Source organism: Rattus rattus, chromosome 12 (genome assembly GCF_011064425.1).
Source record: "Rattus rattus isolate New Zealand chromosome 12, Rrattus_CSIRO_v1, whole genome shotgun sequence".
Classification (NCBI taxonomy): Eukaryota; Metazoa; Chordata; class Mammalia; order Rodentia; family Muridae; genus Rattus; species Rattus rattus.
The window spans coordinates 64,725,246-64,744,365 of NC_046165.1; the positions used below are offsets into that span (position 1 = coordinate 64,725,246).

The 19,120-nt window shown below is 47.8% G+C and overlaps 1 protein-coding gene and 1 pseudogene across 1 annotated transcript in view; one reads left to right on the forward strand and one right to left on the reverse strand.

Annotated features, from left to right (window-relative positions):
• Atp8a2 (ATPase phospholipid transporting 8A2) overlaps positions 1–10,134 on the forward strand; it is a 492,798-nt gene extending 482,664 nt beyond the window's left edge. The window contains exons 36-37 of the mRNA XM_032917468.1: positions 4,960–5,051; positions 9,530–10,134. Coding sequence (XP_032773359.1) covers positions 4,960–5,051; positions 9,530–9,627 — 190 coding nt within the window. The 3' untranslated portion in view covers positions 9,628–10,134. The remainder of the gene's footprint in view (positions 1–4,959; positions 5,052–9,529) is intronic.
• Positions 10,135–12,923: 2,789 nt separating this feature from the next.
• On the reverse strand, positions 12,924–14,732 carry LOC116913188 (annotated as a pseudogene).
• Between the last annotated feature and the right edge of the window lie 4,388 nt (positions 14,733–19,120).

Below are 19,120 nucleotides of genomic sequence, written 5' to 3' on the forward strand. Positions count from 1 at the left end.
ACCCAGACTTCCTCTCGATCATGGCCGGTACAGGCGGGAGAGAATCACATTTCTCTAGGGTGGCCGCCTGAGATAAAGCAGTGTGAGTTGGAAAGCTATCACGCCATGCGGCCCCTGCGGCTAGAGAGTAGAGGCTGAGCTCTTTATATGTTCTCGCGGGCTTTTGGGATCATGAGCTTTTCAGCTCCAAGTCTGAGGTCAGGGGAACTTGGGTTCTCGTGCTGTGGTTCCTTCTGTCCAGCATCTGCAGCGGCGCTCAGCGGGGAGTAATGGCATGCGTCCCCCTTCCTGGAAGCTGAAGTTCCTCCAAACAAAGATTGGTCATTATCTTTGGTATTATTCTGAGGGTAAAGGTTCTGGTAATATAAAATAGTAATCTTGAGAAGCGGCCAATTGTCAGTTTCTCCCTAGGCTGCCCTTGCAGGTCAAAGGACAGGGTGACCACTTGCCGTTAGCATATGCTTCTTTTTGAACTTTCCTCCTGACACCTTACTGGTTTGTTCAAGTTACCCCAGCTGTCAGGCACAACAGTGCACCAGGGTACTTTCGAACACTAGCAGCACCGCCGCCCACCCTCCTGCCAGCTTTTCCCTCTGCCCTGACTGTTGGCCATGTGGACTGGCGGAAACTACCTATTCTAAGGCTGAGAACGTGTTACTTTCCGCCTTTACTTGGCTTACCCACTTGGTATTGCACTTCTTACACAGATTCTCCTTTTGGCAAGAACTCACCCAGACTACTTTGTAAGAAAAGAAAATTTCTCCCAACGCTCAGAAGCATCCTCTAGTCCCCACCACTCGACAGTTTGTTTAGGATTAAGGAAAGTATACACCATGCAGTTGCCAGTCTCTGCCTCCCAGCCCCCATTCTGATAGTCAAATGGTAGCTGGGTCTGTGGAGGACAGGAAATACTGCTTTCTTATTTTTGGAATGGAATTTAGATTGTTCATTGACATTGTCACAACCTCAGCTACACCGGCCTCCTACAACACCTTGCAACCTGAATCTTAAAGAAAATACAATGCTTCTTCTCTGCAAATTCAGACTTTGCTCATGTTCTCTACATTGGGAATGAGCTCTCCTCCCTTGGACACAGTAGATATTCTGTGATTTTCAAAGAAGAATACAGAGGGATTCATTTGGGCCACTTTGGCAAACCTGCCATGTACTTGGCATTATCCTAGAACACAGATGAAGAAGCAAGGCTGGCATGGTCATGTCATAGGCACACATCAGAAGAGGACAAGCTGTCACAGCATAGTCCGTGAAACTTCATACTGTTACCCAAGTTCTCTGCGCTCAGCCTGCTTCAGGCCCTGGAAGAAATGCATGAAGATAGTCTCTGGAGAACATTGCTGTGCATAGAAACACCACAGTCTAAGACTCTGAGTACCCTGGTAGAGATTGCATTAAACCCAACAGGGTGAAATGGAAGAAACAACCCAGAGAAGGTTCTAGAAGGCTTTTAGAGTAATGAGCACTAAAGCTGCATTCTGAACAATAGATGGAAAAAACAAAAAAACAAAAAAAGCCCAAAACCTTAAAATACATCAAAGGACATTAAAAAAGAGCAAGAGGCAAAATGGGAGAAACATTTGCTAATTAATTATATCTGTTAAGGAGGACCCGGTACGAAGGTATCAGTTCCAGCTCTTTGCTAGAAGAATGGGTTTTGTGGAAACACAACAAGTTTAGGTTTTAGATGTGGAGCCTTCCATTTGCTTCTGAGGTATGTGAGTTAGGGTTCTCTAGAGTAACGGAACTTATGGAATGAATATACATATATATATACATACATATATATATATACATATACATACATATATAAATGTATGTATATAACTCATGGGAATGGTTTACTGGCTGTGGTCCAGCTAACCCAACAATGGCTACCTATGAAAGGAAGGTCCAAGAATTCAGTTTTTGTTCAGTCCACAAGGGAGGATGTCTCAGCTGGTCTTTGCTATACAGCAGAATCCCCAAGAAGTAGGCTCCAATGCGAGTGAAGGGGTGAACTTGTTGGCAGGGCAACACCAAGCCTGCAAAGGGCAAAGGTTTTCCTTGTCCTTGTCCTTATATAGGTTGCTAGCAGAGGACGTGGTCCAGAGTAGATCTGGATTAAAGACCTGGATTAAAGGCGTGTCTTCCCACTTCAAAAAAAATCTGGATTAAAGATATGTCTTCCTACCTCAAAGATCCACATTAGAAGTGGATCTTCCCACTTCAAATTCAGCAAAAACCCCTCCCAGGTGTGCTCTGCCCCCCATTTGGGGGTTTTAGTTCACTTCAGATGTAGTCAAGTTGACAACCAAGAACAGCTGTCACGTGAGGCACATGAGACCTCCAGTGCCTTCTGAGTTGGTAGATGTCTGGCTCTGCCTAAAGGGAAGGGTTTATCACAGTCCTCTCTGTTTTGTTCTTGTTGCTTCTTGGCTTTGGGGGTGGTGGTGGTGAACCCAGGGCCTTTAACCTGTTAGGCAAGCGCTGTACACCTATGCTTTCACGGAGGCCCAGCAGTTAAACTAGAGATAAGCTTCTACAGCTGCTATCTGTTTGGATTTTGTTCTGGCATCTTCTTCGAATCTCCTCAGCAGCTGTGGGATCTGCTGCAGGGAGGAGAAGACAAGCCAGTAGTCACTGGATGCATCATTCTCCTGTGCCTAGGTGACTTCTAATCTTGTGTGAATCTTTTGGGGGAGGAAAAGCGCTTCCTAGCAGAAATGTGGACATGAGAACTTGTTTTTTTCCCAGGCACAGTCCTTCCCAGCGTTCCCCTCCTTCCTCCCACTGCTTAATTTCCAGGACAGAAACGTAACACCTCCTCCAAGTTATGTCAGCTTCTAAAAAGGGCCCGTTTGTGAGGACTTGCTGCAGCTTTGGTTTCAAAGCCATTATTGGGGGAGGCACCAAGACCTCACGTAACTCCTAGCTAGGCTGAGTTCATGTTTACCCAACACCTTCCATACCAGTCGATCCCAGCTAGCATACCTGTTTGTGCCAGCACATCGGGTAGGGGAGCATAATCAAGACAGCACTTTACTTCAACACCCCCACAAGGCTGAAGCAACGAGCTGCAAACATGCCAGCAGTTTGGGGGATGGGATGGAGTTGGTCTTGAGTCAAGACCTGTTTCTTCCTTTTTAAAATTGAATCTTGCTGTTTTCAGTTGTGATAAAATGTATACGACATAGAAGTTGCCATTTTGAAGTCTACAGTTGGGTGGCATTTGCATTCACACCGTTATGAACCCTGCCGACAGGCATCTCAGACCCTGTCTCCCTAAGGGGAACCTGCCATGCTTTAAACAGTTACCCTCCCCTCTGCTCTTGCACCTCTTCCCTGCCATCCACAGTTTCCTGTCTCCACACATTTGCCTACTCTGGAAATTTTATATACTCGTGCCTGGCCTTTGGGACTGGGTAAGTTTTTGAAGGATGTGTGTGTGTATCATGAATCATGGCTGAATTTCTCTATCCGGTAGCAGTCTGTCTAGGTGACATTGTTGATTCAGCTGACTCTCTGGCGGGGGAGCCATGGTTTCACCATCTTGTAGTCCCATCAGTGGTAGAAGAGGGTTCCAGTTTCTCCACACTTTCCCCAACCCTTGTCTCTTTCTTAAAGTTTTTACTGTTTGCAGTTTTCGTAGCCGTCCTCGTGGGTGTGAAGTCTGGCTCGTAATGGTGTGATTAGTCATGAATATGTTGGAAACCTTTGCATGTACATGCTGACCAGTGCGCTTCTTCATTGTACAAAAATGCACCCAAGTCCTTTGTTCATGTTTCCAGTTGTCTTGTTTATCTGTTTGCTGTTCATGTGTAGGGGCTCCTTGTGTATTCTGGGTACCAGGTCCTCCTTAACAGATATAATTGATTAGCAAATGTTTCTCCCACTTTGCCTCTTGCTCTTTTTCAATGTCCTTTGATGTATTTTAAGGTTTTGGGCTTTTTTTGTTTTGTTTTGTTTTGGTTTGGTTTTTAGATTTTTAAAATCTCATATGCGAGTATTTGAGCTGTATGTGTGCCACATGTATGCATGGTGCCCAAGGGCAGACGAAGGTATCAGTTCCCTCGGAACTGTAGTTATAGATGCTTATGAACCATCATGTGACCTAGCATCTAGAATACGTAAGAAATCCCTATGAATGAACAGCAAAAAGATAAACAATGCAACTGAACCTTAGGAAAGGACTTGAATGAATGAACTGATCTCTTGGCCTCTGCAAGGGCACAGGATGCTCTTGACCACTGAGCCATCTCCCCAGCCCCACTTGGTTTTGGAATTTGGTTTGGTTTAGATTGGATCTTGCTATGCAGGCTGTTTTGCCCACAATGGCCTCAAATTCCTGGGGCAGAAGTGATACTTGGGTCTCAGCCCGAGGAGCTAGAACTATACAGGTAGAACTAGGCACCACTGGCCCAGTTAAAAGGTCTTAGTTTTAATGAAGTCAGTTCTAGTCTTAGTTATTGGTATTTTGGGTACATGAAGGGGCTGTTATCATCATCCGTTATTCTTCGAACAACAGTGGGGGGTGGTGGACTTGCCTGCTGCGCTCCAGCTGCCCCAACCAAGTGCACCCACCCACCGCAGTGAGGGCTGGTGCCCCTCCACTACGGAGATGCAAATCTAAGCAGAAAAGTACACAGGGGGCTGCAGTATCTCTGTGCCTCTATCTGGGCGCCTACATGGACTTCCCTCTGTGTGTGCCTTAGTCCTGATCATCTTTCTTCATAAGGATCAGGGCCCATCTGTATGCCATTGTACCCTCTGTCCAGGTCCAGTCTCCAAGAGTAATCCTAGTCTGGATTTGGGAGACAGAGATAAATCTTCCTGTATTGCCTGATGCCTCTGGGAGGAACAACAAACCTAGACACAGGAGGCTTCTCTTAGTCTGAAGCTGTCTGGACTCCTCAGCGAGGTGTTGGGGTGACCTGGGTCCTGACCCTCTCTGCTCGCTTGCAGGATGAACGAGCGCGATCGTCTGATCAAGAGACTCGGCAGGAAGACACCCCCCACCCTCTTCCGAACAGGCTCCATCCAGCAGTGTGTCAGCCGTAAGTGACAGTGGGTAGCAATGGGTGACCGGCTGCAGGGTGAGGGACAGCCAGGCCAGGGACGGCTGCCGTACCTGGAAGAATGAGCACTTTTACTTTCTGAAAGTTGAAGGTGGGTGATCACCATGAACAGGTACTGATGGTGCACCCACTAGACAGTTCAGCTGAGCTCTCTGCCTGTCAACAGAGACCCGCTCAGTGGCACTGTCACCTGTCAGCACCCCACTCCTTTCTCCTTTACCCTATTTCCTGACGCCCCTAGGAGGGGTGTCGCACATCCAGGAGGGCACAGAATTAGAAACCCAAACAGAGAGCATCCATATGTGACAGGTTGTAGTGCTATGTTGTGGCTTTTAGGTCACCACCAAGGTGGAGGTCAAGGTATGAGGTTTGATGGGATCCTCCAAAGAAAGCAGTCTGCAGGGCACCCCTCTAGACTCACACTACAGGAAACCCTCTAGACTCACTACAGGGCACCCCTCTGGATTCACACTGCAGGGCACCCCTCTGGATTCACACTGCAGGGACCCCCTATGGACTCACACTGCAGGGAACCTCTCTGGACTCACACTGCTGGACTCCTAGCCTGTGTCGACATCTGTAAAATGGGAACACTGTAAAAACCCAGCCAGTGCTGTTAAGAGCGCAAAATGAGATTGTATGTATATATATAACATATATTATATTTAACATACACTACATACATATAACACACTATAGTAAATATATTATATAATGTGCACTATATTAACTATATAATATGATATATAATGTATCATATATTAAATATAATATATATTAAAGATTATATATATATGTATATATATATATTGGTCTAGAAGACTGTTGGACCTAAAGAGTTCAGTAAGTGCTAGGTTTTATGTTTACTATTCAATTAGGTGAGCAACCCTAGACAGTGTATGTATTTCTCGAAGTTTCTACATTTTTCCTCTGGAAAAAGAAAATACAATTATATGACATCCTTACACACCATCACATGAAGTGTATAAAGCCTTTAGGATGGCTGCGTTCACACTGTGGACCACGCAGCTTCCCGAATGCCTGTCTGAGAATAATCACGGGAAGGACGTGTGCAGCCAGGTGGGGAGACCGAGTCAGGAGATCAGCCAGGCGGGAGACTGCTGAGACAGGCCTCAACTGTTGCCCATCTGGCTTTGAACTTGCCATCCTTCTGCCTCAGAGTGGCCTTCGGTCTTGCTCTGCTCACCTGAGAACAGGTCAGGATGAGAGTGAATGCCTACCTTTCTGATGAGAAGCCTAGGAACCTTCACCCAGAGTTACTGAGGCAGCCCCTTGCCAGCCCACAGTACCCCATGTAGCCATTAGATGAAGGCTCTTCCAGTTAGATAGATATCCAAAAGGATACCCCTAACTAGTCTTTACCATTCATTTACTTGTGTTTACATTCATTCACACACACACATGTACACACGCACGCACGCAGGTACGCATAAAAAGGCCTAAAGGATTAGCAATTTTTCAAACTGGACTGACAGTTGGGACAGGCTCCTTTATGCAGAGGCCTCCCTCTCCATGCAGAGTGAACTAGCATGAATCAGGCCAGGACATGACTGCAGCCTCAGATGCATCCTGCAGCCCTCAGGAAGAGCTGGGGCTGTTAGAGGTAGGGCATGCCTTGTCCCAGGCCCTTTTTATCTTACATAGAAGCAAGCCCAAACCCAGAGAGCGTCATCAATTCAAAGTTACAAAACCTAGCAATGGCCAAGCAATGACAAGAGGTTCCCTTTTGTGACCCTGGTACTCCATCCATCTGGTCACCACCCAAGATAGACGCCCAGCCGACTGACAATGCCATGTTCTCAGAGAGAACCCACTCGTCCTCTCCCCTCTTACCTCAAAAATATTTCTAGAAAATCTCTAGGAGGCCTGCCCTTGATTACAATGACTTCCTTCATATTGAAGAGTCTCTGCTCCTGAGTTGAAGCAGCCACAGCCACAGGGCAAGCCAGAGGTATCATTCCAGCAGAACATCCCATCCGGGGGCAGCTGCTGGGACTGATGACCCTCAAGGACACGCAAAAACGCTCCTCATTAGAAGACTAGAGAATGAACATTGTCAACTTTAGCGGTGGTGAGCAGCCTTGCTACCAAGAGGCATGCTGGTTTTCTTTGATTTTGCTTTGAACAGTTCCAAGGAAAGGCCATCCTCTTGGACTGCAGTAAGAATGTGTCACAAAGCACACCTTGTGTGGTCAGGGCAGGGACCTGAACAGAGGAGGCAAAGGGAGGAGCAGCTCCTCCTATTCCCAGAAAGCTCCAGTAGGGCTTGGCCCATGTATTTCTAGAAGATCTTTGGAAACAGAGGTGAAACACAGCCTTTGCTCCTGACCTTGCAGAAGTGGGATGTGTGGAGCAAGACCACCTGCTTATGTGGACAGCGCCATAAGGAAGCCCCTGTCCCCGGAGCCCATGGGCATGGTGTGGTTTCACTGCAACTTCCCATGCAGCCCGGCTTCTGCCTCTATTCAAGGACCCACCCCACTTTTGGGGGAAGGGGTACCAGGTGTATGTAGGTCAACTCTGTGGAGTCAGTCTCTCCTTCCACCTTTAGGGGGGTTTCAGGGATCAAAGTCATTTCCCCAACTTGTACATCAAGCCCGGACTGAGCCCTCTCCCCAGTCCACTGCTGGCTTTTGCCTGGCTAAGGGGGCCCATGCTGCATGGGGAGCTGCTTCCCCACATGGCTGGGCTTCCTGTTGTGTGTGTGGGGGGGGTTCCTGTTTGTTGGGAAAGGGCAGCAGCCAGGTGTAGGTGCCTGTCATCTGTGCTCACATTGGTGTGACCTTCCCGCCTTCGCTGCTCTGTCTCTCAGACCCCCTCCTGCCTCCCTGACTGCCTGCTCTGCAATCTTCTCCCTGTGCTCACATCAGTGTCCGAGGGAGTCCCCAGTCCATTCTGCATTGGAATCATTGTGCCCACCTAAGCCTTCAGGCTTTCTGGGCAATAGCTGGCAGGCTTACCCTCCTGAAGGACAGGAAGCCAGCCTGAGGACATGGAGTCCTCCTCACAGTCTCTGCCAGCCCGTCCTGCTTGTGACTGTGTCTTCACACGGACTAGACTTTACTCTCCGTCAAACATCTGAAAACACTGGCAACCCAATAGCAGATTGACAGCTGCCCACGCTTTCTGATTTCCCTTTCCCCTTTTAGAGAATGTGCCAGAAAGGTAGGGAGGGGAGTTATGACAGAGCAGTTACTTAGGATGCGAGAAACCCTGGGTTCTATCCCCCACACGGTAACAAAGAAAAATGTTTAAAACTACTGTGCCCGTGATCAGATAGCTCCATTGATAAAGCACAGATTGGAGGACGGGGTGCCTTACAACCAGCAGGTTTGACTGTGCTGTCTTCCAGCCAGGACATCTAACTGTGCAATGGGACGTCAGTCTCTGCCACAGCAGGAATTGTCATAAGAGAGCAGGTCACACTGCCCAGCTCTGCTTCCCAGCTCTGCCACTCACTCGGTCTGTGACCTTGGACAAGTAAACTAGGCTCTGGGGCTTACTTTCCTCAGCTGTGAGGTGGGAGCATAGTGTCATGTGTCAATGGACAGAGTCCTCGAGCCGTCTCTGTGCAGGGTGTAGAACTATTGGTCCTGGTTTTGTTATAACCCCGTACAGCTTGGCCATCTGTGGTCATGGCACCATACACTGAGTCTGCCTTCTCAGGTGCTTCTCCTTGTTCACTCAGAAACAAAGCCACTTCATTTACTACCAGCCAGAACCAGTCCAGTTCACAAACTGGAACTCTTTATAAACTGTGTGCTTTGCTGGCTTCTCTATTAGGGATGTTTTCCTGACATGTTTATGGCCTCATAAAAACCATTAGGCGGTCAGGACATTTCTTCTTGATCATTGGTAGGATAGTGGGGTCACGGCCCACTAGCCCATGTTTGTGTTTTCCACACTGAGCCCCCAAGAATTAGAAAACATACTGCTGTGATTTGAATGTTCTCTGTAACACATGTGGGCATGAGATTGCTTTGGTGATGGAATTGAGGGAGACGCTTTAAGAGTGACAGAGTCACATGAGCTCTATTCCAAAGGCCAATGAATTAATGTCGCCCAGGAGCGGGGTGCTGTCCTGCCATGTTATGTTGCAGTAAAGAAGTCCTCCTGAGGCCTCTTGATATTGGACTTCCAGCCTCCAGAACTGTAAGCCAGACTTCAAGTCCATACTTCACCTAGTCCATGGTATTTTTGCTACAGCCGCAGAAAGCAAACTCCTTCCGCTCTGAACCATTTCCATCCCAGTTTGGTCAGCCCCCTGCCCCATCCCTTTGCTCATGAAGATCTCTTCATCTCAGGTCTCTGTATCCAAAGCTAAGAAAGTCCCATGACCACACAGTTCAATGGGGTCATCCAGGAAAGCAGTTTGTCCTTAGTCTGGAATGTTCCCCCATCCTCCTGCTAACGCTTCTTCCTGTATGTTTCCACAGATGGGTATGCCTTTTCTCAAGAAGAACATGGGTGTGTTACACAGGAGGAAGTAGTCCGTTGTTATGACACCACCAAAGAGAAGTCAAGGAAGAAGTAAGAGTCAGAGTTTCCTGATGGCTCCAAGGAAAGAGATTCGGTTTGTTGCACGCAGTGTTAACGGTTTTGTCAGAAAAGACTGGCGCCAGCAGCTGGACACCAGAAAACACATTTCTGTGGCCTTAGCCAACCAGTTTGTTAGCAGCTCTCTGTCCCTGTGCGGTCCCAGGGCATAGGCGTCAAGGGAAGCCATTCTCCCAGCTTGTCTGCAGTGCTTGGCCCGACATCTGTTTACCTTGTTATGAAGCATTCAGCTGGGCTTTGTGAGGTGTGAAATTAAAAACTATGCTTCACCAATGCTTAAACATCAATACCAGTGGTCCTGGGAGAGAGGAAAGGGGCATTACATTACAAGAGACCAGTCCTGTGTAATTGGAACAGGGTACACTTACTTCCTGTTTGGTGCATGCACAGATCATACAAGCCTCGCTTTCTGCAGATTGCTGGCTCACTTTGATTCCTGTTTTGTTTGTCTGAAGTTGGCATAAACTTCTTGATTGCAGCGAAATCAGAAGAACTTACGGTTGAGGGATAAACCTGAGAACATTTCTTTGCCTCTTTCAGCCGTAGCCTCGGCAAGGCAACCAGCCAGCGTCCCATGCCTTGTGTTCCTATTTTAGGTGCGGGCCTTCAGTCACCATTGCTACCCTGGGCTGTTGTCCTTGAACCTGCACAGCTGTCCCTAGGTGTGGTGCCTCACAGCTGAGAGCCACCCATTCAGGTTCCGTGTGTCTTTGTTCCTCTGTACATTCAGATATGGATATCAGAAATCTTTCGTCTTGCCTAGCCCCGCCCAACCCTGCCCCGCCCAACCGCTGCCCAATAACTCCATACCTGAAGGAAAATGTCTGCTGCATACCAAGCCTTGCTTAGCTATCCTTTTCCTGATGAGATCCTGTGGGCGAGGGTAGCAGGCTCTGCACACCATTTCTGTAGCCTCCGGTGGCCCCTCAGAACCAGCATCTGCTTCCTGGAGACACAGAGCACATTCTAGATTTTCCACAGTTTGGAAGTGAGTTCGTAATGGTGTCTGTGCACGGAAAGAACAAAGCTGCCCCTCTGAGATGCTAGAATCAGGGTGAGCCAAGGAGATAGCACAGGGGCAGAGTGGGGAGGAAGGGGAGCCCCAGATCTCCCTGGAAGGTGGAAAGGACACGAGACTCAGAAGGCAGACACAGAGGACATTTTTACCAGGTCTCCATGGCACTTCTCATACCCTACTCTTGACAGACAGTTGTGACCAGCCCAGGTACACTGTAGAAGACCTTGTCTCACAGATTTGGCGGTCGGGGGAGTGTCGGTTGATTTTCTTGAACCATAGTCTTGCATTGTATGCCAATCTAACCTCGAATTCACTCAGTAGTCCAGGCTGGCCCCAAACTCTCAGCAGTTCTTCAGCCTCCCGGATATGGGCTCCTTTTCTGTATCCAACAAGTTTCAGACCCAAGGTCCTCTCTGAACAGCGGCTTAGGCTCCTAAACAAGGAAGGGAAGCTTCCATCTCCAGTTTCATCCACTGCAGGTGCCTACTCTGAGTCGGAACAGAGCCTGGGGGCCCCAAGCCTGTTTGTGAGAATGGGGGGGGGGCGCTCAGAAAACACAGTCTTGGCAGCACCCTTTCTTCCCTTTACTTTGGCTACCAAACTCTAAAACCCCAGATTTTTGGACGGCTTAAGGTGAATACCCTAGGTACCTGTTGCTGGTAACATGGTACCCAGTACCGCCAGGATGCTGTGCGAGCTTAGAAACTAAAGAAGCATGGAGATGGCTGAGCAGTGCACGGTGCTGCACTCAGGAAAAGAGAGGCCTCTGTACTTCACTTCCTGACCCGTTACTTTTGCAGCACCGAGGACGGACGGGTACTGGAAAACCCTGGATATGATTTGTATTCAGTAAGAAAACTGACTCTCACTGGGGAAGTGACCAGGTTACTGAGATGGCTTGAGAGGGGGCAGGGTGGCACGATTAACAAGAATCTTGGAAGTGACCTCTCTTTGCTCCCTGAGGCAAGTAAGAAAATCTAGTGTGCCCCACAAGCTGGAATCCTGACAGATTATACCACACGGGAGAAATAACAGGAAGTGTGCCTCAAATCAGCAGGCCAGCCATGGTGGACATCTGAATTGCATCCCAGAGAGGCTGGGGCAGAACTGTGGGGAGGAAAAGAAAGTCAACTGAGTGCTTCTAGGCTTTCCACACCCCACCCCCTCCCCCACTCCCCTCCTTCCTGTATTTTTTTTTTCAACTTTAAAGACTGGATTTGGAAGAAAAGAAAACCCAAAACCCTTAACCCAAATGATGGGATTTTACATCTCAAGACATCTCCAAAATAATGTCTACCGATTACAAATCATTTTCATAGAAATTTTTTTGCACAAATTCTACATGTATTCAGGAGCAGGACATAAGTCATCGCTGCTTTTATTTAACAGAGAGCAAAGTAGGAGATGAGGCTACAACAGCCTTCTTTTGGCAAGGGATAGTGTCTATAACCAATGGTTTTTAAAAACTCATTCAACTATGGGTATCTCTCTAAAAAGCCTACTTCCTAGCTATTGGCCAATCAAGTCCACTGGATAAGCAATTTGCTGTGCCCACGGCTGCAGCACGCTATACCAAGACTTGCACACTAAGACTAAGGTATTGTTTAACTGCAGGTACCCTGACTTCCTGCAACAGGAAAACTTGCCATCTTTGGAACTGACCCCTACAGTGGTGCACATCAAAATAGACAGGTCAGGGTCCTATATTCCAGGAGAAGCCAGGACTCTCTTCAATAGTTCTTTGCATTATTCTTTATTCTCAAGGGAAGTTAAGAAACTCACCCTCCTAAGCAGAAAGCCACACAGAGTAAGTCAACCTGTGCACCAGCATGGGGTTCCAGTGAAGGAAACTTACAGAAACCTTAAAACACCCCAATCAAGGCAGAAGACCTCCAACTCAACTTTCCTCACTTTGCACCCCTATCCACCACCCGAGTCCATCATTTGAATTACTCTGTTCTCCAAGGGGTGACAATAGCAGGAACCCACAGTGGTGGGACAGGGAGTGCAGGAGTGCTGGTTTGTTTGATTCCAAAGGCCACAGCTTGTGGTGTCCCAGATAAAATGTCTTTGAGGACAGGTGTGTGACTTAAAGACTACCTTTGGGAGGTTAACAGTGTCATTAAGAGCATGAGATGGACAAAGTGACAAGGCTTTGAAAGAATGTGGATCTATTCAAAAGTTCAGTGTTTAGACGGGACAAGATCAGGATACGCACAAGTAGTTTGATGGACTCTAAGATGTTTGAGGATAGACTAGAAGAGGTTACAGGATATGGGGGTCGACTTAGTATGGCTGTCTCCCACTTTCTCCTCATCGTCACCATCCATGTTGACGGCAGTGTGTGTGCTTGCAGAACTGAATTTGGAGGCTGGGTTCTCCTTGGATTGTTTGGCCCAGGTACAGATCTGGAGTCTTGATCCTTTTTGCTGTCTTTCCTATCCAATTCCTTCTGGTGGCCTTTGTTCCCTCCATCTGCAGGACCACAGCCAGAGATGTTCTTCTGGGAATCATTCCATTTTTGTTTTCCCTTCCTTCCTTCTCCTTCCTCAGAGGGCAGAGCCAGAACTACTTCCCGTCGCGTGTAGGGGACTGCTGCCCTATGTCCGAGCTCTGAGATCCAGCAGGAGGGGTGCAGCATTTCTCCCTTCACATTCTTCTTTGGTGGAGGGGCTGGCATTACCCTTAGAGGCTGATCGGGTTTACAAGGCTTAGAGGTCGGAGAGAAACAGACTTCTTTATGAAGTGCTTCATTTTCTAGAGATTTCTCGATCTCTTTCTCCTCGATCCCTCTCCTTTGTGAGTCTGCCCCATGTGGCTGAGGCCCCAGTCTGTGATGACTCCCTCCCTGTCTTCACCGGTTCTTTCCTGAGTTCACTCGGCCATCTTAGGGGTCTCTGCTGGGATTGGCCGTCTGGTTCTGGCCCGTCCAGCTGATGCTGCAACTTCCCTGCTCCCTCTAAGCCACTCTTCTACTTCTGTTCCTCTAGCAGCTGCGTCAAAAGGCTTTGCCCCTCCAAAGATAGAAAGATGCTGCTCGACTCCTGACTGGACGGGGAGGTGCCATCAGAGGAATCATCTTACTTACGAGTACTCTGAGGCTTTGCTTTTTTTTTTTTTTTTTTTTTTTTTTTTTGGTGGGTGGTGGAGAACCTTTGTTATCACACCTATAATCATCCTGCGAGTAAACATTCCTGGTGTTCCAAGACCAATCGATCACCCCATCTGTCATAACTGTCTTCCCAGTGGTCCTCACCTCATCTGTAGTCATCATCCCTCCCGTACCACTACCAAATGCTCTTCTGCCGCTGCCTACCCTGGAGCCACACACTCAGAGTCTCTGCTGCCTCTGTGTCATAGCTATCCTGTCACCCATAGTGGTCCCCTATCTCAGCACACCCACCCAAAAGCTCTCCTGATCCTGCTTGGAACTCTACCGATCTCGATCCTTTTCTCTGAGGCTAACATCAAGTCTCGAGGAGGGTAGTCCTCAAAGCTGTCTGTGTCTGGACAGGCCCTCCTGTCTGTATCTGTTTTGTTCAAATCTCCATTTCTATCTTGACCAGAAGAACGACCACCCTGTCTTTACCCAGTGCTGGGTCAGTGACTTCCACTCAAATGCGCATTACCTAGAGGGTCCTTGCTGGTCTGCAGGGCACTGATCAGAGCACTCCAGTCCTCTAATTCTCCATAGCCAAACCTTCCAACCTGTCTGGATTGTCGGGAACACTTGGCAAGCGTACAGCATTGATAACCTCATCCTCTAAGAATTCTTTAATAGTCTTTGGTCCGGTCATAGGGCAGGGTCCCTAAGAAAACAGGGTAGGGTGAGGATTTGGGCAGACAACTCCAGTTGATATTTAGTTCCTCAGCAGCCCATGGAGCTGTGGGAGAATGGGACGATCTATCAGAGGCTCCCTAGACACATGTTCCCAGATCATCTGTTCAGTCAGCCTAGCTGACTGGTTTGGAGACCAGAGCTCTCTCCCCCCATCTCCAACCATGAGGCCTGTTTGCGAGGTGATCTCCCACTTCTTGATCTTCTTTTTGGCTGAGGCTGCCATGTTCAGGAGAGGAAGAGAGAGCTCAAAGGCCCCACTCCATACTCATCTGGGAGCTAAATCAGTACGGAAAGATTGAATTAAAATTGAGCTTTTTGTCGGACACCTAGTCCTCTCTTGAAGACCCTGAATCAGGTTAGCAAAAGCGTTTGTTTGGAGGTTTTCCCTTGTGTGCTTGTCTTTTGACTTTATAGTGTGCGTTTTCCCAGAGCCTATTCTCTTCTTTTGAGAAGTAGACTAAACAGTCTGTAATAATGAGGTATACAGGCAGGAGAAAGCATTTCTGGGAGGGGATGGTTTTCTATTTTTTTTCCCTCTCCTGATTAAGCTTTTTCCTAGCCAAATGACTAAATTGGGTTTCTAGGCAAGGCAGCTGTCATGGTGTGCGATGTGTACTATTTATGCAGGGCCCACAGGGGAGCCGTGTCATTTGTCCCGTCTTTAAATTGAGGTCAGAATGTCTCACATACAACCTCTCCCTGGGGAACAGAATGGACTGGACGAGGCTGCACACACTGACTGTCAGCTCGGTGGAAATGTCATGTGGGACATGTCACTCCTGTCAAATAGTCTGTGACCCTTGCGCCGGCAGGTCAGATTCGGTTAGCACTCCAGCTCTGGGTGGAGCTAAACTGGGTTTAGGGCTAAGTCTGCTCACAGAAGGCTCTCATGTCTGGCTAGATGCTGTTCTTAAAACTGTAAACAGTGCAGCCAGTACCCTTTTAACTTAGTTCTGGATTCTGCCACGCTCCCCACACCCACAGGGAGGGCAGCAGCGTAGACAGCATGCACTATCTGAGGAGCCAATACCCTGGCCATTTCTACGGGGCAGCCTGGATTAGCACCACCTAGCAGGGCGGGGTCCTCTGTGTGATGCTCCTGGAAGCAGCTGTCTCCGCTCTATCAGTGCAGAACAGTCCAGATTTCTAGATCAGTATTATTTTTCCCGTCTCTCAACACTCACGCAAACACAAAGACAAAGAGCGGGGTAGATAACTGTGCTCCTTCAACATTTGTAAAGAAATGCGCTAGACAATGTCCCTGGGCTTCGGCAGACGCTAGCTGAGCATTTTCTTTTCTCTGACAAGCCTTCAGGTATCCACACAGAAAATCAATAATGACCAATCGAGAAGCAATGAATGATTTTGTTGTTGTCTTGAGACAAATTCTTATGTAGTCCAGACTGGCTTTGAACTCACCGTTTACTGAAGCTGCCCGTAAAACATCTGATGCTCTTTGCCTCCTGGAAAATGTTTTATTGTATGTTTGGTTTTGCTGGAACTCAGGGCCTTGTAAATGCTAGCCTAGTGTTCGAGTTGTGCTACTTTTGTTCCCAATCAGTGAGCAATCTGTTTTTGTTTTTGTTTTTTTTAAGCAGAATTAGGTATTGAGAATCTGACAGTGTAAATGGCTATGTAGGCTGTCCGCTCAGCTTTTTAAATAAAGAAAGCTATCATCCATAATCTCTCACTTGTTATAATAATGAGCTTTTCTTTTGAGTCATAAGGAAGATAATTTCTATCAGCTATTCTCGTCCTGGGATTATGCCTTAAGCCAGCAAGTCGAGAGTCGGCGACAGTGTCGTCGGATGAGTCGCTCTTTGTCTGGGATTTGTGAACGGGCTGCACAGTTCAGCTAGGATTTGAATTACTACCCAGGGTCATTGTCCCAAAGTAATTCAAGGAGTGATTTCAGCATTTGAAATGTAGCCTTCATCTCCTGGGGTCATTAAAAACTGAACAGGGAAACTGGCCAAACAGACCTAAAGTGACAACTTAGCAAAGAAATAGGTTTATCAGATAGATCAATCCAAAAGGTCTGGTGCGATGGTGCACACCTGTGATCCCAGCCCCCAAGAAGCTGAGGAACCAGGATTAGAGATTAGCCTGGCTACACAGTGAGTTCTAGGCCAGCCTGGGCTACATAAGAAGACTCTGTTTCAAAGATCGAACAGAACAGATGTGGCCGCCCCGTCATACTTTCTGCATTAATGTGCTTAAATCGACAAATGTAACAACAATGGGAAAGTTAAATATAATTTTTTAATTTTAAAATAAAGTCCCTTCAAAATAAAGAGTGTACATCAACTGGCTGTGTTGGTAATTCTGCATTGGCTTCAAGGCTCTTATCTATATCCAGACAGTAGGGGAGATTAGCTCAGGCTAACCTTAATAGAAGGTAATCCACAGGTAGCAGAGATACAGGCCCACAATTCCCACAGTGGACTACTAAGTATCCCTAAAAGAGAACTGTGGAGACCAGTGCTCAACACAATGTATGGCATCCTTCATTCACGCAGTTTTCCTCAGTCCCCGTGTCTACTTTTTCCCTTCCCATGAGCTTCACAGAACGCTGAGTCTCAGACTGTGTGTGTCCCATTTTTGTTTTTGTTTTTTTAAAGCCCCCCAGGATGAGTGATTTTCTTGGTTGGGAAAAGAAGAGTGTGGAAGCAGCATAAATCCAAGTGGTCAGAAACTGCAAACCAAGGCTGTGAGCAAACAGGGGGGAGTTCAGCCCAGCCTCAGCCCAGCCTCAGCCCAGCCTAGCCCAGCCTGGCCTTAGGAACACCTCAACAGTCCCCAGGGAGAGGAGACAAAGGAGCGATTCTTTTTCCACCCGGGCTGGCTCCTTTTCAGAGGACAAGCTCCTGCTCTCTCTGCCTCTGAGATATCTCCTCTGCTCCCTCTCCCAGGCATCAGACCAAGAAAAACATGCTCACAGGATTAGCCCCTAGGCATTTCTTCTGACCTGGCTCAAGAAAGGAAGGAGACCGTTTGTTTGAGAAATCAGGAACAGAGTGTCAGGTGGCTGTGATTTATGGCAGAAATAGGAAGAAGAAAGTTGAAATAGCATCCCTACCCAAACAATCCTGCCCTGGAAAGCAGGGGTCAAGAGGGTTTATCAAAAGCCCGGAGCCCTTCCTGGGGGTACACGCCTGTGATCTTAGCACTCCGGAGGCTGAGGCAGGCAAATGAGGAGTTGGAGGCCAGCCTGGGCCACAAGCCAGGTCCTGTAAAATAAAACAAATAAAAGCTTTGTACAGGTAAGATTTTCTGATTTCCTGTGTGAAATAGGAAGGAGAGAAGCTAAAGAGCTATGGAGTTGGACTGGCGTTAGCTGTGTTCCTAGAGGTGGCTTGGTATGCGTTTACAGGGCAAAGAGCAAACGCCATTTTAAGAAAGAAAGAAGAAGGGAAAAAAGAGGAAAGCTGCCTGGTCATGGAGTTTCTCTCCTTCCAACAAGATCCCAGCCGCATATCCTATAACTATGGACAGTTATCCTATGGTAATTACAAAGATTCCTGTGCTCGTAAAGACTTGTCTGGTTTCCAGTCATAAACTCTGTGTAAGGCCCCAGCCTCTGCTTCTCCTCCCTTCTCGCCTGCAATGGCCAAGAGCAGAGCAGCACCAGGACTCCTCTATCTGGGCCACCCTCCCCACAGCAATGCAGCTTGCACAGCAAGGGTCAGCCACAGGGGAGAGACCCACACCCTGCCTATCACTGACCCACAGTGAGGATGTGTGTCTGGTGTCGACAAAGCTGTGTGGCCCCTGTGCTCTCTCATCTATTCTGGGACTGCTCCAGTGCTGTTTACCAAGGACAGGTCTTAATCTAGCCATGCAGGGGGAGCTGGCTGGGCCTTGTTAAGCTGGCTCCCAGCAGAAGAGTGAGTGCTTCCATTACACATGCAGATTTTTGTTCCCTCTCTCCCGGAGTGTAGTGACTTTCAGTGCTGTTAATCTCTGGTTGTTTACATGACAACAGTATGGTGTTATGAAGTCAGTCTCCCTCCTGGAAGGGAGTCCATGCCAAGGATGTCTTCTTGTACATCGGTTTTATTGACCAGTAGCTTTGACCAATCCTGTTAACTGGTGTATGTCTGCACAAACCCATTTCAAATAAATGTTTGGCTAAAGCAGAAGACTGGACCATGTTTTATTTTGGAATCCCCCTTTCACACCCATAAGCAGTTAACATAACCACATAACCACATCTCCTTCATGAGAAAAGGCTCCAGAAGGCCACACCAAGATGTCAGTCAGTGTGTCACTGGAAGGAAAGAACTGTGTCTAGATCAATAACCCCACCCCCAACCCCTGGGGTTCATCTCCTCATCTCTGCAAATCGGGAGGGAGCTTTTCAAATTCCATCAGGAACAGCATGACTCAAGGCATGCGTATTTGAGTCTTTCCTTCCTCCAGTGCAGGGATTAAATCCTGGACACACTAGGCAGGTGCCCTGCTGTGAACTGCACCCCAGCCTGGTGTCATTGTTTCTCAGATGCATGTTCCACAATCTATTCTGAAAACCTCAAATCCTCCTATAGGCTGCCCGCCCTTTTTTCCTTTTGTTTGCAGTGCCATGAGTCAAACACAGAGCCTCTCACATGC